The sequence below is a fragment of the Colius striatus genome, chromosome 1 (assembly GCF_028858725.1).
Source record: "Colius striatus isolate bColStr4 chromosome 1, bColStr4.1.hap1, whole genome shotgun sequence".
Lineage (NCBI taxonomy): Eukaryota > Metazoa > Chordata > Aves > Coliiformes > Coliidae > Colius > Colius striatus.
Window position 1 is genome coordinate 29,655,001 of NC_084759.1, and position 18,189 is coordinate 29,673,189.

The 18,189-nt window shown below is 37.6% G+C and overlaps 1 protein-coding gene across 7 annotated transcripts in view; it reads left to right on the forward strand.

Annotated features, from left to right (window-relative positions):
• The first annotated feature begins 444 nt into the window (after window positions 1–444).
• ZC3H13 (zinc finger CCCH-type containing 13) overlaps window positions 445–18,189 on the forward strand; it is a 49,862-nt gene continuing 32,117 nt past the window's right edge. For 2 of the 7 annotated variants that reach the window (XM_061994865.1, XM_061994901.1), the window contains exons 1-4: window positions 445–619; window positions 6,541–6,666; window positions 7,103–7,212; window positions 12,483–12,594. In XM_061994865.1, the coding sequence (XP_061850849.1) occupies window positions 6,550–6,666; window positions 7,103–7,212; window positions 12,483–12,594 (339 nt within the window). In that variant the 5' untranslated portion in view covers window positions 445–619; window positions 6,541–6,549. Of the gene's footprint in view, window positions 620–4,489; window positions 4,580–6,540; window positions 6,667–7,102; window positions 7,213–12,482; window positions 12,595–18,189 lie in introns of all 7 variants that reach the window. The other 5 variants (XM_061994892.1, XM_061994883.1, XM_061994910.1 and 2 more) reach the window with 5 other exon arrangements.

Consider the following 18,189-nt stretch of genomic DNA (forward strand, 5'->3'; position numbering starts at 1 on the left):
CAGCTCCCTCATCTCATTTGTTCTCCAGACCCTTCCTCAGCTTCGTTGCCTGTCACTGGACACACTCCAGCTCCTTGATGTCGTTCTTGTAGTGAGGGGCCCACAGCTGGAGACAGTATTCGAGGTGCAGCCTCAGCAGTACTGAATACAGAGGGACAATCGCTTCCGTGCTCTAGCTGCTCACACTAGTTCTGATAAAAGCCAGGGTGTCATCGGCCTTCACGGCCACCTGGGCACACACAGTCCGCCTTCCGCGCCCTCCCCCAACATGGCGGCGCTACCGCTTCCGCCCGGCCCGCCGACGCTGCCCTCCTCCCCTCCCTCGACGTCATCACCAGCGGCGGCGCGGCGGGGGGCGCGAGGGCCGCCGGGAAGGGCGCGCGCGGCGGCGGCGGCGGTGGCGGCGGCGGTTCCCCGGCGGCCCCGGCGCGCGGGGGCAGGGCGGGCGCGGCGCGCGCCGTCGGGCCGCGGGAGCGCGTGGCGCTCCTCGTCTTCCTCTCCGTGTCGCTCCGCGCTCAGGCCCGGGAGGACGGACTCCCCCCTCGCCCCCTCCCACCCTCTCCGCCCCGGGCGGCGGCGGAGGAGGCGGCGGGGAGCGGCGCGGCAGCGGAAGGAGCAGGTGAGTACGGCGGCTCGGACGGGGTCGCGGAGGGTGGATGGGGTAGGGGCGGGACGGGACGTGCCCTCGCGGCCCCTTTCCGCGCGTTCTGCCGCGGGGGACCGGAGGCTTGCGGCCGCGCGGCCTTCGGTGCTGCGCCGCGGCGAAGGACCGCGCTCCCACCCGCCTCGGCAGCCTGGCGCCGTGCGGGGCTGGGGATAGCCCTAGGGACTCCCCAAGGAGGGGGAGCGGCCGGGGGGGCTGCGGGCGGCCCGCCCCGGCGCGGTAGGGCCCTTCCCTGCGGGGCCGGCCGTCGAGCCCTCTGCTCGGCTGCAGTTCTGTCTGCCGGTGGCCATGCAGGGGATTGCTTCTCAGGTACTCCCGTCTTCCGTCTTCGTGGTTTTTTTTTTTCTTCCCACTTCATTGATGCTCTTCTCCCACTTCTGGCAATAAAATATTTTCGGCTCTGTGCGCTTAAAGGAGCCAATAGTTTTGCTGGTATAAGTTCACTCAGCATTTCTTTAGCTAGTGGCTATGGCTAACTCCCATCTCTTCCAGAACTTGTAGGTTGGGCTTGTTGGCCTAGTGTTAGAAAAGGTAATGATGCTTAGGTCCTCACCTTTGACTTGTCTGATGAATTCTCACTCCACCATTGATTTCTTGTCAAATCATCCACAAGACCAAAGAACAGATTGTGACAGGTAGTGAGTTACACAGTAGGGCCTTAAGGAGGATCTTTGTTGGTGGTGAAACACTTAATGTGCCTCTGTGCAGGCGGGAGTGGATGGACTCGGCCCATGGGTGAGCGTAGCTGAAAGCTGTAGAAGTGTGGCTATATATGACTGTGGCCGAGATAATGCATTCCGCTTCTCAGCATGTTTGTTTGAGTGTGACAACGTGCTTTTGTGGTGATCCAATTTATAGGCTGGAAATAACATGTATCTAACAAACTTAATATGAAGTTTTGAATCTGTCCGCACCAGTCTGCATAGACTGCCCCTTAGTCTGGTGGAACATCACCTTTGAGTGTGAGGACTTTGTTAGACAAGGCCTGGAAAACTGTATGCTTTCTTTGGTGGGTTGGTGATTGTTTTTTTTACGGCTGTAAACATAATTAATGGTTGCTTATCACTACTATTGAAGAAGTACTGTATGTTATATTAAAGGCATAGGTTTAAGTTGATACGGTGGTGGGTTAATACCATGGAGGTGTTCAGCTCAGAAAAATTTCTAGTTTTCTGTCACAGGCTTCTTTGTGTGGTTGAAGAGTGCTAGGCTGACACTGCATAGACACACAACCAGTGTTTTGACTTTTTTTTTTTCAAGTTAACAATGACTTTTACTGGTTTTAGTGTAATTTTTACGTATTACACCTGTGAAACTCCTTCAGATATCTCTCTTTTTATTAGTATCATGACATGGAAACATTAACATTGTAATCAGAAGCAAAACTTTTTCAGGTAAAAGCTCTTCATGTGGAAAAGTGAAGGGAAGCATTGACATTTTCCTCTTTCTAAGTTCTTTTTTAGTTGTCAACAGGTATTTATGTGTTTAGCTTATCCTAGAGTGCTATAAGCAGTTTGTGTCTGAACCTCTACAGGAGTTTTAATTTTAAATTTTGCTTGTTATTTTATATGACATTGCTTACCACTTCACAGGTAGGATTTTCTGAAGTGACATAATGCTCAGCCTGTATGCTGTGTGCACATTGCATGCACAGACATTGACATGCTTACTAGTGATGTCTTGGACTTTCTAAAGGGTTTTTGTCTCCTTCTAGGTGTTTTTGTGAACTTTGCTTTTGTTCATTTACATCTTGTTTTCAAGTTTTCCTGTAGAAGCAGGATTAATTTTTGCAGGAGGAGTTGGATTAGGTTTTTCTAACAGGAAAGTGGGCAGTTCACATGTGTTTCTCTTGATCATTGATGTGTTCCTCTTGATTGTGGCTTGTGTAGTACCATGAAGAAAAATGTAGAAGTAATGATAGAGAAGTATAGAATTTCACTAAACTGTGTCAGTCGGGTCAAGCTTTGTTGATTTCAGGTTAGTACCCACTAGGTATACACAGTTCTCTCAAGTCTGCCTACATTTTAGATTTATTCATGAAGTAACGCTCTGAGATATGTTTTACTTCAAATGGTATTATAATGAATGTCACTAACAGATTGTGTCTCACTTTGTAAAAGCTACTTCATTTAAAGAATAACATAGATGCATCTGTAAGTTACTGTAGTGTTAAAATATTTCAAATTTACTATTAAAGATTCCATATTTATGTATGGAAAGGTGATACTTTACAGTTAAAATCTTAACTATAGAATTCATTTTAGGATTATAAAGTGAATTTCACGTAGTGGTAGTAAGCTGTTTGAGGAGTTGCAGACACTTCAGTGCCCCTAAGTAGATTTAGCAATGTAGTGTCATGTTTCTGAATTTGAGAGGTACATAGTTTTCGTACTTAGGAACTTAAAAATAAATTATAGTGGTAATTATTTGAAATGTTGAAATATGAATGCTCAAGGTTCACACTGATACTCAGTGCTGTTTAATCCACCTAAGTGTTTGATAAGGAGTCGGTAGTTCAGGGACACAGACGTTTGATGGAAAGTCATTGCACTGGCCATCAGTGTGGGATTGATAAACTGGACTGTGATCATCAAGGGTAAAGCAACGTAAGATGAAAGTGTGGGAGAATTGAGCAAATTATGGGAATTTTAATGAGATGTTTCATTTAAATTGTTCTTGATTGTCTGTTAATGTGCAATCTGAAACATTTGGCAATGAAACATTTCACTTCATTTTCCCCTCACAGTACTTGTTTATAAGCAAGGAAGCTTGTCAGTAATACAAAAGTGCCATTATACATCCAAAATTTCATCTGCAATATTGTTTTAATAATCTCTTTGTTTTTCCAACTTGCTTAGTCTTTGAGGACTGAAAATGGGACTGACTGCCTTTTCAGATACAGTCTCGCAAATATGACGTTTGACAGAGTGAAAATTCCTCAGTTTGCCTCTGAATAATTTGTCAGAACTCTAATCCTGCAGCCTGTATAAGAACTATATTCACTGTACAGTGAAATCTCAGTTCTGGTTGCAGGAGCGAGACCCTCATGTGATTGATATGTGCATACAGAAAGTATTATGTGCTGATTTTGTTTGCCTAGAATAATTTCTCGTGAAATAGTTCTTCTGTTATTATCTTACCTGTTCTTAGTTGCAAACTGGTGGATGTGGGCCAGAATGTAAGGATAGGGTTGCTAGAATGCTACCTGAAATAGTACAGATTTTTCTTTCACGTCCCAAGTTCTTATTTAGAATAAGGGGTTTACAAACCTTAGAATAATCAGGATTAGAAGGTGTTCTCTTAATTTCCTTACAGGAAATTATTGTCCAGAATACGAGGAAGTAAATATTTGGAATGAAATTATTTGTTCTGTTATGATGATGATACCTCCTTTATCCTCTCCATGTTTATAACTACCCTTTTAAGCCTGGTCATCATCATAACTTTTTATAGTAAATTCCAAGAAGATATTGTATGTTGAGTCAAAAGTAACATTTTAAAATGAAGTTTTGCCTCTCTCGCTTTGAAAATAAAGGGATGCTCAAATTGGGAGGCAAAATGAATGTACATTTTCTGTATTTGTATACTGCTGTCGTGTCAGTGTGTACTGTACTTACGCATTAGAAGTGCTCATTTTATCTGTCCTTCGTGTGTTGAGCCCTCTCCCTGTGCCATTGCCAGTGCCGTTCTTCTAACCCTTTTTATTTCAGATATGGCTTTTTTTTTTTACAGTAAATATTTAAAATAATTCAGTACTTGGTGTATAATTGTCTTATTAAAAATGCTTTTGCATATGTCAGTCAATTTTTGTATCCTCTATTAAAGGGTGTAGCTGCATGAAACCTTACAAATTCAGTGGGGTTTTTGCTGAAATGTGTTGGGAAACAATCCTGAAATGGAGAGGTGCTCAGCTAGGTGAGATGTGGTATTGTTTTGCTTTCTAACTTTAATGGTTTATTCTGTCAGACTTTATAACTACTGCTGCACATTGAGCTGTCCACAATGACTCCTAATTATTTTTCTCAGAAGACTGGACTAATTTGAACTCATCGAGTATTTAGATAAAATAATTTCTCCTTGTGTGCATTACATTATATTTATTTGCATTTCATCTGCTGTTGTATTACTCAATTTTCTAACTTAATTAGATCTTTCTGGTAATCTCTATTCTCCACAGTTTTTACTAACCAAAATAATTTCCTACCTCTGGCAAATTCTATTGTGTCACTGTCTGCTTCCACTAATTGACGTTAACCATTGTTTTTAATGTCTGGCATACCCCACATGGTTAACTTCTGCCCTGTCTGAGAATCTTGGTTAATGTCTTGGTTATCTGAACTTTACTTATGAGAAAAAATTCTTCAGATAATCAAAGGCTTGGAGAAGTAGTCCTTAGAGCTGAGCTGAGAAATCTCTCAAGTACATAGAGTGAACTTGCTTTCTTCTGTTGTTTATAAAGAAGCTGAAGTGTTTAGCAAGAGCTTCAGCACAGTTTTGTTTATAGAAAGTGCACAGGTTTCAGATTCTGAGAGAGGTCTTCTTATTGAGGTAACAATAGGGTTCAGATAATGAAGTTTTACCAAGGTACTAGGGAGAAAAGGACATCAAGGTAAATTACAGGTTTCAGCAGTATTGCATATTAGGTGCATTTGTCCACGTTTATATGTTACACAGTGTTTTGCTGTAAAATGGAACCTTACAGGATGAATACTGTGAGAACATACTGCTGATCAGCTCAGTGAGAATTTGTATTAATCCAGTTTGCTGGATGTTAGTTTAAAATTGTATTATTCTGACTGTACAGATGAGCTTTTTGTCATTTGTAACCCGCTTGTGTACAAGAAATTAGCTTAAGTGTGTTTGTTCTAAACAGTGATGTGTGAGTAGGAGCAGAAGAGACAACCGAAGCTTAGGAGATTAGTGGTTGACTAATGAGCTCTGGAAGGATGGCACTTTGCAACAAAGAGGTGGTTTTCTGAGCTGTATATAAATTGTCCAGCAACTGTCAGATTTTCCCAAATTGATTATATTTGTGTAGATACAATAGTTTTTTGAGCCCATTTTGCCCTTGTTCTGCAGCCTGTCTCTAGCACTGAATATATATCATCCTTTTTTTTTTAAATATGGGTTTTTTTTCTATATTTAATAACTCTTTCCTTTCTCAGGTAAGATAAATTGTGAGTTCTTATGTATCAAACTTATACTGTATTTGCATTAAAATCTGTTATTCCTGAAGATCAGAAGTGTATCGTTGTTGTGAGGTTTTTGTTTTCTGTTGGTTTGGTTTTTTTTTTCCCTAAACTCACATGATTGCAAATAGTTGTAGGATATGAACCAGTAACAAACACAGACTGGATAGTATCAAGGTGGTTTTCAGCAGGTTGTCAAATGTTACAAGGGAGGGGCAAAAAATTGGAGCTCTCATTTTTTGAGATTTGTTTCTGAAAATGTAAGCCATTTTTAGTGGTCAGAACCTAAGAGATTGGTGAAGTAACATTAAAAGTTCTTTTCACTCGAAGTCACTTGAATTTGTGCATAAAATATACATGATGAAGGAAAGCATCTGTTCCGTGTGGTGGCTGCTACCTAAATGAATACCGTGTCATATGATCTTTCCCAAAGGGAAGCTGAAGAACCCAAAGCAGGTCATAAAATAAGATGAAAAAAATATCATTACTGGTGTTCAGCTGACTAATGCATATAAGAGACGTTCCTTGTTATTAGATACATTTCACTCATTTATGACTTCTTTTTCTTTCTTCGTCACCTCTGCAGCAACTCTTACACCGTATCTCATACTATTTTATTCGTGTGAGTTCAGTGTCAATAGCCCCAAACTGAAGGATTTTACAGTTTTGCTTTTTTTTTGGTTGAAGTAGTACAAAATGTCAAAAATTAGAAGGAAAGTCACAGTGGAAAATACCAAGACCATATCCGATAGCACATCCCGAAGACCCAGTGTGTTTGAAAGACTTGGACCCAGCACTGGAAGTTCTGCAGAGGTGAGTTGTAAAAGCGTTCTTCTTTTCTTCCCCACCCCAGTGTCTTCTTTTCCAGGATTTAGGTGGTGGGAAAGAGTAGCTCACAAGTACCAAATAATCAGATATCACGGATGTTAGTAAAGGGGAAAAGAACTCCTTAACGTATGGATGTTCAACATACTAATACTAGGAGTTTCACATAACGTGTGGTTTCCCAGCTTCTGGAGAGGAGCAGTAGTACTGTACATATTACTAATATTTCCACCAACTTAAATTTTTCTTTGCCAGACCTGATTCTCATTGTTGATTATTTTTTTAATTAGTTAAATTACCGGTGGACTGACATTACAGATAAATGGGAGTTAATGTGGAGTCATTTGTTTTGTTCTGCCACACTCACACCAATGGTATTTCCAGAAATGAGTGTGAAATTCACCCAGAAATGTCTGTCTCTTAGACACAGTGCCGTAACTGGCTGAAGACTGGCAACTGCCTCTATGGGAACACATGTAGATTCGTACATGGCCCTTCACCACGAGGTAAAGGCTATAGCAGCAGTTATAGAAGGTAAATCAAGAACTCACTTTGAATTCTTCACATACTGTAGGAAAATAGCTTTTGCAACTATGTCTTCTGTTTTTGTTTTCATTTTTTAAAAGTGAAATGCTGTGGTGTGCCTAATGGTATGTTTTCTTAATAACCAATTGCATTGTGAAGCTGCTCAAAACAATTAATTTGACATTTTGCAGTGGATTTTCTCAGTATTTTTGTGTGTTTGTAGTTTTAAAAAATGATTGGAATCCACTGGATGCAGATTAACTTCCTGTGTTAATTGAAATGGGATGTTCAAGTACCTTAATAGTTTCCTTTTTTCTTTGGCATAGTGTCACTACAGCTTCTTGAAAGCCTTTCTGCCCTTTACTAAAATGTTGTTTTGCAACTACTTAAAGCAGTACTGACATGCTTGCAGCCCTTATGCCTTTGCTATATTGTTTGATGAAAAAGGTGTCTTAAGGTGTCAATCCTTTCTCTTCTGTACTGAGAAAACACTTGTCTTGCAAACATAGTTTTGTGACACTCAGATATAGAATGAGAATTCTGTGTCGTAGCAGAAGATACGAACAGTTACTTCATTTTTTAGGAGGTTTTTTTATTATTATCTGCCTCTTCATATGTTATTCTAACTTTAAAGTGTTGGACTTTTTTACTGTCCTTTGTGGCATAACACCTTGCTTAACTGAAAGTAAATATGGCAGTAAATTGATAAGATCCTTGCTATAAAGGACAAAAGGTATAGTTTTAGCATAGTACCTCTTTGTATGAAGACTTCACACTTTACAAACAACTGTGCTTCACGCAGTTAATGTCAGTGTTACCTTTAGGTTTTGGATGGGCATACTGAAGCAACAAAGTGTAAAGCAACAAGAAGAAGGTGGACGCTAGGTTAAAGTTCTGTTTCTGTTCTTTTCCCTGTTCCTGTGGCATACTCTCAGGATGATCTTGACTTTACTTGTTTAATATTTCCATTTCTTCTAAGGTGGTAGCAGCTGGGATATCACTCTGTTTCTTTTGGTGCTAAAAGGTTTTATTATATTCTGTACTGAATGTTCTAAATCAGAAAAAGAGTGATCTACGGGTAGAGATTAAATTTTTAAACTGTTAGAATGTATTTTCTTCATGCTTTCAGTGTTTCGAACACTCAGTGTGTAGTTCTACTTGGTCATTTGAAGAAAAGTGACATTTCTTTTAATGATTAAAGCTGTGTTTCTGCTTCACTGTCACCACTGACATTTAAGAATAATGTTGATTTACTTCTTTATATTGCTAGCTTTTTTTTACTAGGACTATATCAAAAAGTCAAAGGACAAATCTTGCTGCTTATTTGCCTGATAAATTCAACATTTAATAAGGGTGTTCTTAAAAATAAAAAGGGGAACGAAGCCCCTACCTGCCCCCCACCACACACACCAAACCAGGCAAATGGAAAAACTGTGCTTGTCTTCAGAAGTTTCTACTGACAGCTCTTGGCCAGGCACAGGAAAAGTTGGTTTATGTCCATAATAAAGTGTTGGTATTTTCATGCCCTCTGACATTACAGAGACTTTTGAAAATGGTATCCAAGTATTTTGAATGCAGTTTTATTGGCTTTTTGCAAGCTGAGCTAATGCTGCTTCCACGTAAGTTCGGTTCAAGCAGTACTTTTATTAAAATATCGGAGACAACGTAATGGCAAGGTGTCCACCTGTGTTCAGCCAGACCTGGTGGTGAAGTCCGTTTGCTTTGTAAAAGTTTGGTAGGATAAAACACACCTTGCTGCCTTTCTGTCTTGTTCCTTTAGTTTCATACCTGTCTGAAATAAATCTCATTAATGGTTTTACCTGACCACTGTGCCTCCCGTAATTCAGAACATCACTGGACAGTAGAAAAACGTGACTTTAAAAGGGTGAAAAAGATGTTTGTATCTAGATTTATCATAACTCTTTCAGCATTCATGCTGCCTCTCTCAGAGTGAATTTTAATCTTACTGTTAGAAAAATAAGACCTAGCAAGTTTTTACGTATAAAGCTTTCCTGATGAGGGTATTAAGAATTCAATAATAGACCTGCCAGTCTTCCAAGCATCTGAAGTAAGGAGAAGCTAACAAAGAAAAGAGCTCTGTGTAAACATGCTGTCTTGCAAGATATTTTACTCTCTTGCTCTACTTGTTGACTAGCTGCTTGGCAGTTTCCTGCTGGTTCTCTTTTATTGTTGTCAGGATCTATGGCCCTGTCTTGGACTGTCTGATCCCTTTCTTTCTGGATCATGACACTGGATTTAAAAACCAAATCAAACAAGCAGTAGTATGGGTTTTGCAATGTTCAAAAAGGCATAGAAAATTGAAAAACAGGATGTTTCCCATAGCATTTAATTCTGACACATACGTGTTACACTAATAATTGTCATCTGCGTATATACACATACAAATACATATAGATATACTCAGACAGGTGTGTTGTAATGTGTGCATATTGATAGGTAGCTGTTCCTGACACTGTAAGAGGTGCAGAAGCAAATGGAGGCACTGTTATGAACATGCATTCCCTAACCAAGCTGTTGAATATGGAGAACTGAACTATAGCTGGAAGTAATGCTCTTTAGTATCACTTAACTGGACTGCTTAAAATTTGAGATGGTGATAAAGTTCTGTGGTTTAGACCTCATTTAAATGATGGGTCTAGCACAAATATTAAGTCATTAAATAAAATTTTTCATTGAGCAGTTTGCTTCTTTCAGTGTACAGGGATAATGCCATGGAGCCTTTTGTGTAAAAGGTTCTACCAGTTGCTATCTATCCCATGTAATCTTAAACTGTAGAGGTAAAATTGTAGTTATATGTTGAAATTCCTCAACATCTATTACTTGGAATAACCAAAAGTCCCTTTTGGAGGAGAAGCAGCAGGACAATTATGTAGAAAATAAGTCATTATGTAAAAATGGAAATTGTTGGCTAGTAGGCCAGCTTTTTTTTTCTGTCCCTTAAGCCAAAGTATCTGAAAACAGTCACAGCTTCCTGAGTAATTATTTCTTAACATCTGTCAACTTTTCAGTCTTATTTTGTTAGAGGCTGGGGGGGGATTATGACACTTCTTGGGAAGGAGGGTTACCATGAGTTTGCTCCAGTGTTCTCCTAAAGCTGATAGAAAAAAAACCCAAAACCAAAGAAAAAACCCAACAACCCCCAACTCTGAAGCGATAGCTTTTTTTTTTTATTTCTGCAATTTCTTGATAACTTTTGTAATCTTTTAAGTATATTTAAATAATAATTTCACAAAAAAAATTTCTCACACTGAAAAATATGTTAATTGAAGGTGTAATGGTTTATGTGTTTTCAAACTCCAGCATATAACCTTAAAAAAATAAAATGTCTTAAAATATCAGATGTCTTTCTAGAAAGCACATGAACTACATTCAGAGCAAGTTCTCTTGCTTTCTTCCTCAGCTAGTGTTTTTTTTCCTGATATTGCTCCTTTTGAGGAACAATGTTACTAGTACATTGCTCTATAGTATTTCTCCTTTCTAAATTAATTTTCAGTTTCATAAATCCAAATCCTTGGTGTCATAGCTGACATATTAAGAATTAAGACATCGATTTGCCAAGTTAATGTTGAAAGACTAGTTTATTTCTACAAGTATCTGATGGTTGGAATGCTCCAGAGAGGTCTGTTAATGCCAGAGAGTTATCTTTTGAAGATGGGTGGAGGGAAAAAAACCCACCGTGAATCATAAATTTTGCTAAAGCCAGACACATGAAAGACGAAATAATCATGCATGCAAACAGGATAACTTTGTATGCCAGATATTATTTGATCCTTCTCAGTGCTGAAAGAAGCAGCATATTATTGTTTTGTACCTTTCCTCTGATCTAGATTGACCTGTATTTACAGCTTCATGAAGAATTAAATGCATTTAAAAATGAGTGCAGTCGCTGGTCTTTTTCTTCTTAGATCCCAAGACACGTAACCTTATGAGGCAGTTTAAAGAATTAAATATAGATAGCATTGCAAAAGAGGAAGTGAAAAAACAATTATTGTTTTTAAAATATGTACAGGTTGATAATGTAATCATGTTAATTTCAAGACAATTTACCCATTATGTATTATGTGACAGAGGAAGGGTGGGAGAAACAACACTTTCTAAATGCAAACTCTAAGTCAATCTGAAAAACAAAACAAATGCAAATGTCAATATTCAGATATTATTCAAAACTCTTCTAATGAAGAAAGGCAGCATCAGTATCTATTTATGATTCTTTGGTGTAAAGTGATTGGTACACATCCAGTATTTTCATATGACCATTTTAGATATGAATCTGTAATTTTGGCTAACAGCCACCATTTAAGTATCAAACTCAGTATCAGACTAGATTTATATGAAGAAAAAAAAATTTCTTCAACTGAAAGATTATTTGTAGTGGCTCTTACATCCCTTTGGCTTAGCAAGTTGCTCAGCTGCAAGAGTTATTCTCTTTTTCTGCCCATAAGGGATAAATAATTTGTGAAGCCATACTAATAAGTGATAAATAATATAGATGCCTTCTGGTAGCGTAGGATGTTCCCCTCTCCCTTCTCACTTCACAGGAATACCTTTTACAGAAAATATGCCTTAAGAGTTGTATGACTAATAGAGTTCATCCACTATTTTTCAATTAAAGAATGAAGTAATTATGTTACTGCAAGATGGAAAATGGAGGAGGCCTCCAAGATTAAATTTCTGGTGCATGGTCTTGCAACGGTGTTTTTTTGTGTGGCAGTCTCACCAAGGTCATGGGTGGATGGCACTTAGGTCGTCTCCACTTACAGGCTTCATCTGTATTCAGAGGTGTGCTTCCGTGTGACTGTTATTGGTAGTCTGCAGACATTTGACTCTGGATTCATTTTGTGTGTTTTTTTTTTTTAATACATATATTAAAATCAGTGCAGGTTAGAATATGGAGAAGGCTAAAGATATCTTGGAAGACTTGGTATAGGGGATTGTGAAACAGATTTGCATGATGCTCAGAAAAAGATTTATTCTGGATAGGATTGCTTGAAGCTGATCAAGAGTAGTATCCGAGTCATGCCATATCTACATACAAGTAATTTTTCTTAAAGTTGTCTTCCTTAACGTTCTGAAAGAGTTGCTTTTTTAGAATATTTAAGCCCATTAGAACAATTGTTTTGTTCTTTTTACTTACTCTCTTTGCTTCTGTGTGAGAGGTTTAGATCTTTATACACTAATAAAAATAATAAAAGTACAAACTGTATTACTTCATAAATAGTCCCATAGAACTGGTTATATTATGTTTCTGTATTGTACAGGTCACCAGAAAGACCCACTGGAGATCTTCGGGAAAGAATGAAGAACAAACGTCAAGACGTTGAGGCAGAGCCACAGAAACGAAGTACAGAGGAATCGTCCTCTCCTGTTAGGGTAAGAATGGAGTTTGCAGAACTCCAGAATCCCTCAGTAACAATTGGCCAGTGTGTCCTAGAAACCAGATTGTGGTGACTTGTAATATTTAAAATGTTTTCATGAACTGATCACTTTGTACATAGTGTGTGGTATATTTTGTTATGAAGTATCTTATCAATTGTATTCCTTTGCAAATTTTATAGCCTTTCTGGTGTTTTGGTGGCCAAAGATTTTATAACTCCTGCAGACTAAAATATGTTGTAAATAGTGATAAACAGGTGTTTAGTAGCAGTGCAGACTGATTATTACCAAGAAAGTCTACTAACTGTCGTTCCAATCATCCAATATTATTTTCCCCCAACACTTAGTCATATCCATTGCTGACATGCATCTCCAAATTTGCTTTTGAGGAGACCATGCAGTTACTATTGTGCTGGTTCATTTCATCTTCCTCCTCATGTAGTCAGCAGTCATCCCAACTGTTCATTTTTTGACTTTGCAATAAATTAATTCATTGTCATTCTCATTTTCCAATCATTTTTCTGCAACCATATATCCCTCCAGTATAGGAAATTAATTATACTTTAGTTGTGTTATCTGTTCCTGGTGTTACAAACAAATAGGGGCAGAGCTGGTAGTGTGACCCTGCACCCATGTAACAATAGCACCAGTGTATTCATTCCTGCATCGTGGTTTTTAAGACCATCTTCATATGAATAATGATTAAAAGGTTTTTGTCTGTGAAAAATCAGTTTTGCCTCTGCAGGTATTAACAGCATTCTTTTTTTTTCCTCCTGGTCTGTTCCTACTCACTGTGTAAAATGGATTTTTATGTCAAGTGTAAAGAAATCAACAGCAGCTGCTATCATTAAATTAACAGAATGACTTACCTTCCAATCATGTTTTCAGTTGCTGTTAATTTGTGTAAACTTTCAATCTTTTTACTCTTTTACTTAAATGTGTTTCTTTTATTTTCTAATAGCTTGAATAAACTGGTCAGTTATTGAGTACATGGTTGGTGGGAAAAGTGGTTTTTTCCAACCGTTATTAAATATTTACTGTAACTTCTCTCTTCATACAATTCTAATTTTGATGGAATTCTTGCTTTTGATTAGTTAACTCTGATTTTCATAGTATTCTATTAATGTAATGATAAAATACTCTTCAACAACTAAACCCCAAGTAAAAGTAAACTAAAAGCAAGATCAAAAGGAATTGGAGAACTAGTGAGAGAACTGTTGATGTACCAGAGAATTATTTACAAGATAAGCACTTTGCAGAGTCAAAAATACTCTGCTTCAATCTCATAAAACAGGGCTGGTGAAACCACTGAGCTTTTGTGTTAATTGCATGGAGGCAACTCTGAAATTATAAGATTCCAAAGAAAATATTCTGGAACAAATAGATGAAGAAGTACAGTCATCAAGAGTTTCATTGCAAAGAACCAAGGTATCTAAAAGAACAGAAGACTGAAGTGATTGAACTTCTAACAAAAATCTTGCTCCATCATTGCAACCACTATTATGGTAGAGATCTAATATCTCACGTTTCTGTCTTTTATGAAAGCTTTTGCAATAACAGAGGAGCTGGATAAGAAATCTTAACTTTGTTTTGGAATAACAAAAAGTAGGATGTTCCATAAGAAGTTTCATACCCAAAAAACCCAGCACTGTTCTCACAGACAAAAATTGTGCTTCACCAATCTACTAGACTGAAACCTTAATGGACAGTAGTGGCTAAAGAGAACTGTCTGATACAGGTGAAACCTTAGATAGCTTCTTTTGAAACAAAGATTATGAGATATATAGGTAGTCAAAGAATAATAGGTATAATATTGAATATAGTCAGGTTTAGAAACCAGCAAAGGAGAAAATTTTTTATTAACTTCAAATGATGAAGTCGCAGAGAATGCTGTGTTGTTTCTGTGATTCATCTAAAGAGCCCTAACTCCTTCAGAACGTGGAAAAAATGTTGGACATCCCAAATGTCAAACTGTACAGAAGATATGAAGACAGTAGTTGAGATTTCTGAAGTCTGAGGAATGCTGTAGGAATTGGGGAAAGATAGGTTTTGGCAGTACAATGGCAGATGAAACTTTGTGTTGGCAAGTGTAAGGTAATGCACAATGAAGAAAATATTTAAAATAAAATAATCATGAATGAATGTTTTTACAAGTTACTGAAACCATCCAGTAGGAAAAGAAGTTATTGTGGACAGCTCAATGAAACCATCTGTGACTGTTCAAAGTGTAGTCACAAATGCAGAAGCAAACACTGAGGTATATAAAAACGGAGCAGAAAATGACCAATGTTTTCCTGCAGAAATTAACAGTCCAGTTTTATTTGAAATGCTGTTTGGTTGTGATCACCTAAATGCAAAAAAATACAGTCCAAGGTCTTCTTGATGTGGACAAAGATGAGGTGAGAAAGAGATTGGATTGGAGAGAAAGGACCTGTGATGAATGCGTATGCTGTATGTTTGAGAGAATGTAAATTAGATGCGTCATTCCTACTTATCCTGGTAGATAAGTGATGAATTTGAAAATGACAAGGGAAAATGCTGTTTGTGATACATGACAATTCTACCTAATTGCCAAAAGATATACTCATTAAACCTCAGTAGGTTCCACAAAAGATTGAGACAGTATAACCAGTATAAAATCTTTTTAGAAGAGATTTCTTGTTCTTGGAGATATAACTAGTACAATCTGTATGTATTTAGGAAGAAATTTCCTATGTGGACATCTTATAGACTATATACCTGATTATTTTTTCGTATCTTGTGCTGTTGTTTTCAGAGACCAAATGCTGTTTTAAGTGGATAACGACTTTGAACTTGTTTCTTTCCATGTTTCTCAGATCTGTGTTCTAAATTATTTCAGCACTGTATGTTAGTGTATCGATTACTGTTCAAATAATTAGATAAGACTCCTGTCGTTACTGCATTTAGTTGGAAGCCTTCATGTTGAATTTTCCCCTGTGTTACAAGAAGAGAGTTGCATTGGAGTATGTGAAGTATTGCCCTGAAGTGTATTACCTGGTCAGTGTGCGTGATTTGGGAGAAATGGTGGAAAGAACTTAATGTACATTTAGGAAAGGTTTTTGTAAGGTGCATGTAGTACTTGTTTCATTCCTATGCTTTTTGTCACTGTGACTTTTGAATATCTCCACTGAAAGTGGAGATGCTGTCTTTCATCTCTGAAATGGAAACAATACCTGTTCATTTCAGGGAAACTTTATTTTCTTGTATGTTCGTGTAGTGTGGTGGTAGTTCACACTATAAAGGTGTTACACCTAGTGCACAATAATACTCTACTTACCCAAAAGAGTCTAGCTATAACACATGATAGCTTATTCTAGATTTAAAGGAATCTGTGCTTTTGAATAAGTTTCTGTCACTACTGCATGTTCATGTGTTGGTAAGGCTGACACTGAAGAATTGTAGGTTGTATGAGTCTTAAACATTTCCATTGCTGTTGGCAAAATGACACTTCTTGACTAGAAGTATGTTTTGCAGACTGGATGAATCCTTTTGTGCTTGGCCAAACACTTCTGGCTATAGTGAGAATTTCATTCAAGTAGACATGAAGTCAGAAGATGCTGTAGACTGCTGATCATATCTTATGTGGTGTTGAACTTCAATTTAAGTAAACATTAAATTAAATAAAATGTCATGGATTTCAGCTGTAATGTCATTTTTTTCTTGAGTGGCATTTCTCCTAAATGTCAACATCGAACTGTAATCATCTATCCAATATGTATAAATAGTTTACCTGTGAACACATACCTGAAAACAACATAGGCAAAATCTACTAAGTTGCTGTTTGCTCTTAGGACAATCTACAATATTTTTTGAGTAGTTGTTTTATTCTGAAGGTTTATTGTTCCTCCTATAGTAAAGGGCATTTTTCAGGATCTGCAGAGAAATAGTTTACAAGTGTGGCTGAAGTGGATACAGCAACTTCAACTATTAGTGAAAAACATGTTATTGGTCTTTAGGAGCTTAACTTATTTTTGGCTTATTAAGGGATAGGTGAAAAAAAACCTGTGTAAATACAAGAAAGTCTATAAGGCTATGAAGGAAATATTTACTCCTCATACTGTGAGAAAAATAGATGTACTGTAAGTGGAACAAGTACAGTAGAGGGAATATGTTGAAGACTTTTTAAAGAGAAAATAGTAATAAGTGTTCTAAACCACCGTAACTTAAGTTCTTGATTTGCGTGCCTCGGGAAAATATACTCAATTCCTAACTGAGATTTGTTTTTCAAGATGCCATGTTACCAGAATCTTTTTCCTGGCAACTAAACTGCAGTCATTTAGTGTATGAACAGGCTCTGGTTGTCCTGCCTGGTAAAATAGTATGCTTGCATAAAATTGTCTGTTCCCTTCCCTTCATTCAGTAATTCAATAAAATTCTTTTTATAGATGGTTTTGTTCTCAGTTCTTCTGTGGAAGTATGATTGTGCCTTTACTGAATCTCTCTTCTGAAGTGAGAAAATGCAGACTGTTTCAAGATGCTTGTATCTGGTTGTGAGTTTGGCGGCTTAGGAAAGATACATACAGGTTGTGTAGTTTTTTTAACATGGGTTATTGAATCAGTCTTGAAACATTCTGCCTTGTCTGCATGTTCTCTATTGACAGGTTATTGGGGGAACTGACTTTGAGAAGTCTTTTGAAATTAGCATCTAGAGTATGACCTAACATGAGTATTTCAGTTTGCTAGTAACATGAGTATTTCAGTTTGATTAATAGAAACTAGTATTTGTATTTAGGAAATTGCATTCATTGTGTATGTTGTAGGAATTACTTGGAGTATCTTTATCACAGTTTAATAGAACAGGTGCAGCCTTTGAGGAGGGCAGTCTAGAAAAAAAGGTACCTTAAATAAAAAAAGAATGGTTGCAGGAGAGGCTTGTTGATAAAGTTACAGATTTTCATAAATCATCAGTGTCGTTTTCTTATTAGTGAAGTTCTTACTCTTAGGTTGAAATTCATTTACTACATGTTGTAGTGATGGCTCAGTTGATGTAGAGTTGTCTGCAGTTCATGTCAGCAACCAGCATGACTTGATAGGTTAGGATATTATGCATCATTTTAGAGATCCTGTCATGAAATGGAGAAAAAACCCACTTTTTTTCCGTATTCTACAAGCTGCTTTAAATTAAATATGACACAAATTTCTTTCTTTAATGTGAAGTTCCTTCATGTTATGTAGCAACTGGTCAGTTTTTTCAAAACCTTCTAAGACTTTAACTATGATGTACTGAATGCTTAAAGACAAGAGGCTTGAAGATGACTGTGCATTGAAGTGTCTGGTTTAGTTCACTTGGTAAAATAAATGCGATGCTTGTTCTGTCACTGTTTGCATCAATTAAACTGGAGATAAGATTTGAACATTGTTAGTGAATAAAAAGGAATAGTGTAATTTTACTCACTTGGGAGTGACTATCCACAATGTTATTTCCTTATTGTGTTTCTAAGATGATTATAAGGATTTAAATCAAGCTAAGGTCTAAGTCCCAGAAAGGAATAGCTAGTGAAATTCTCAGGCACCTTCTTCTAGATATTAAGACTGAAGAATCCCCAAAAGACAAAAGGCAGCACTATGGGA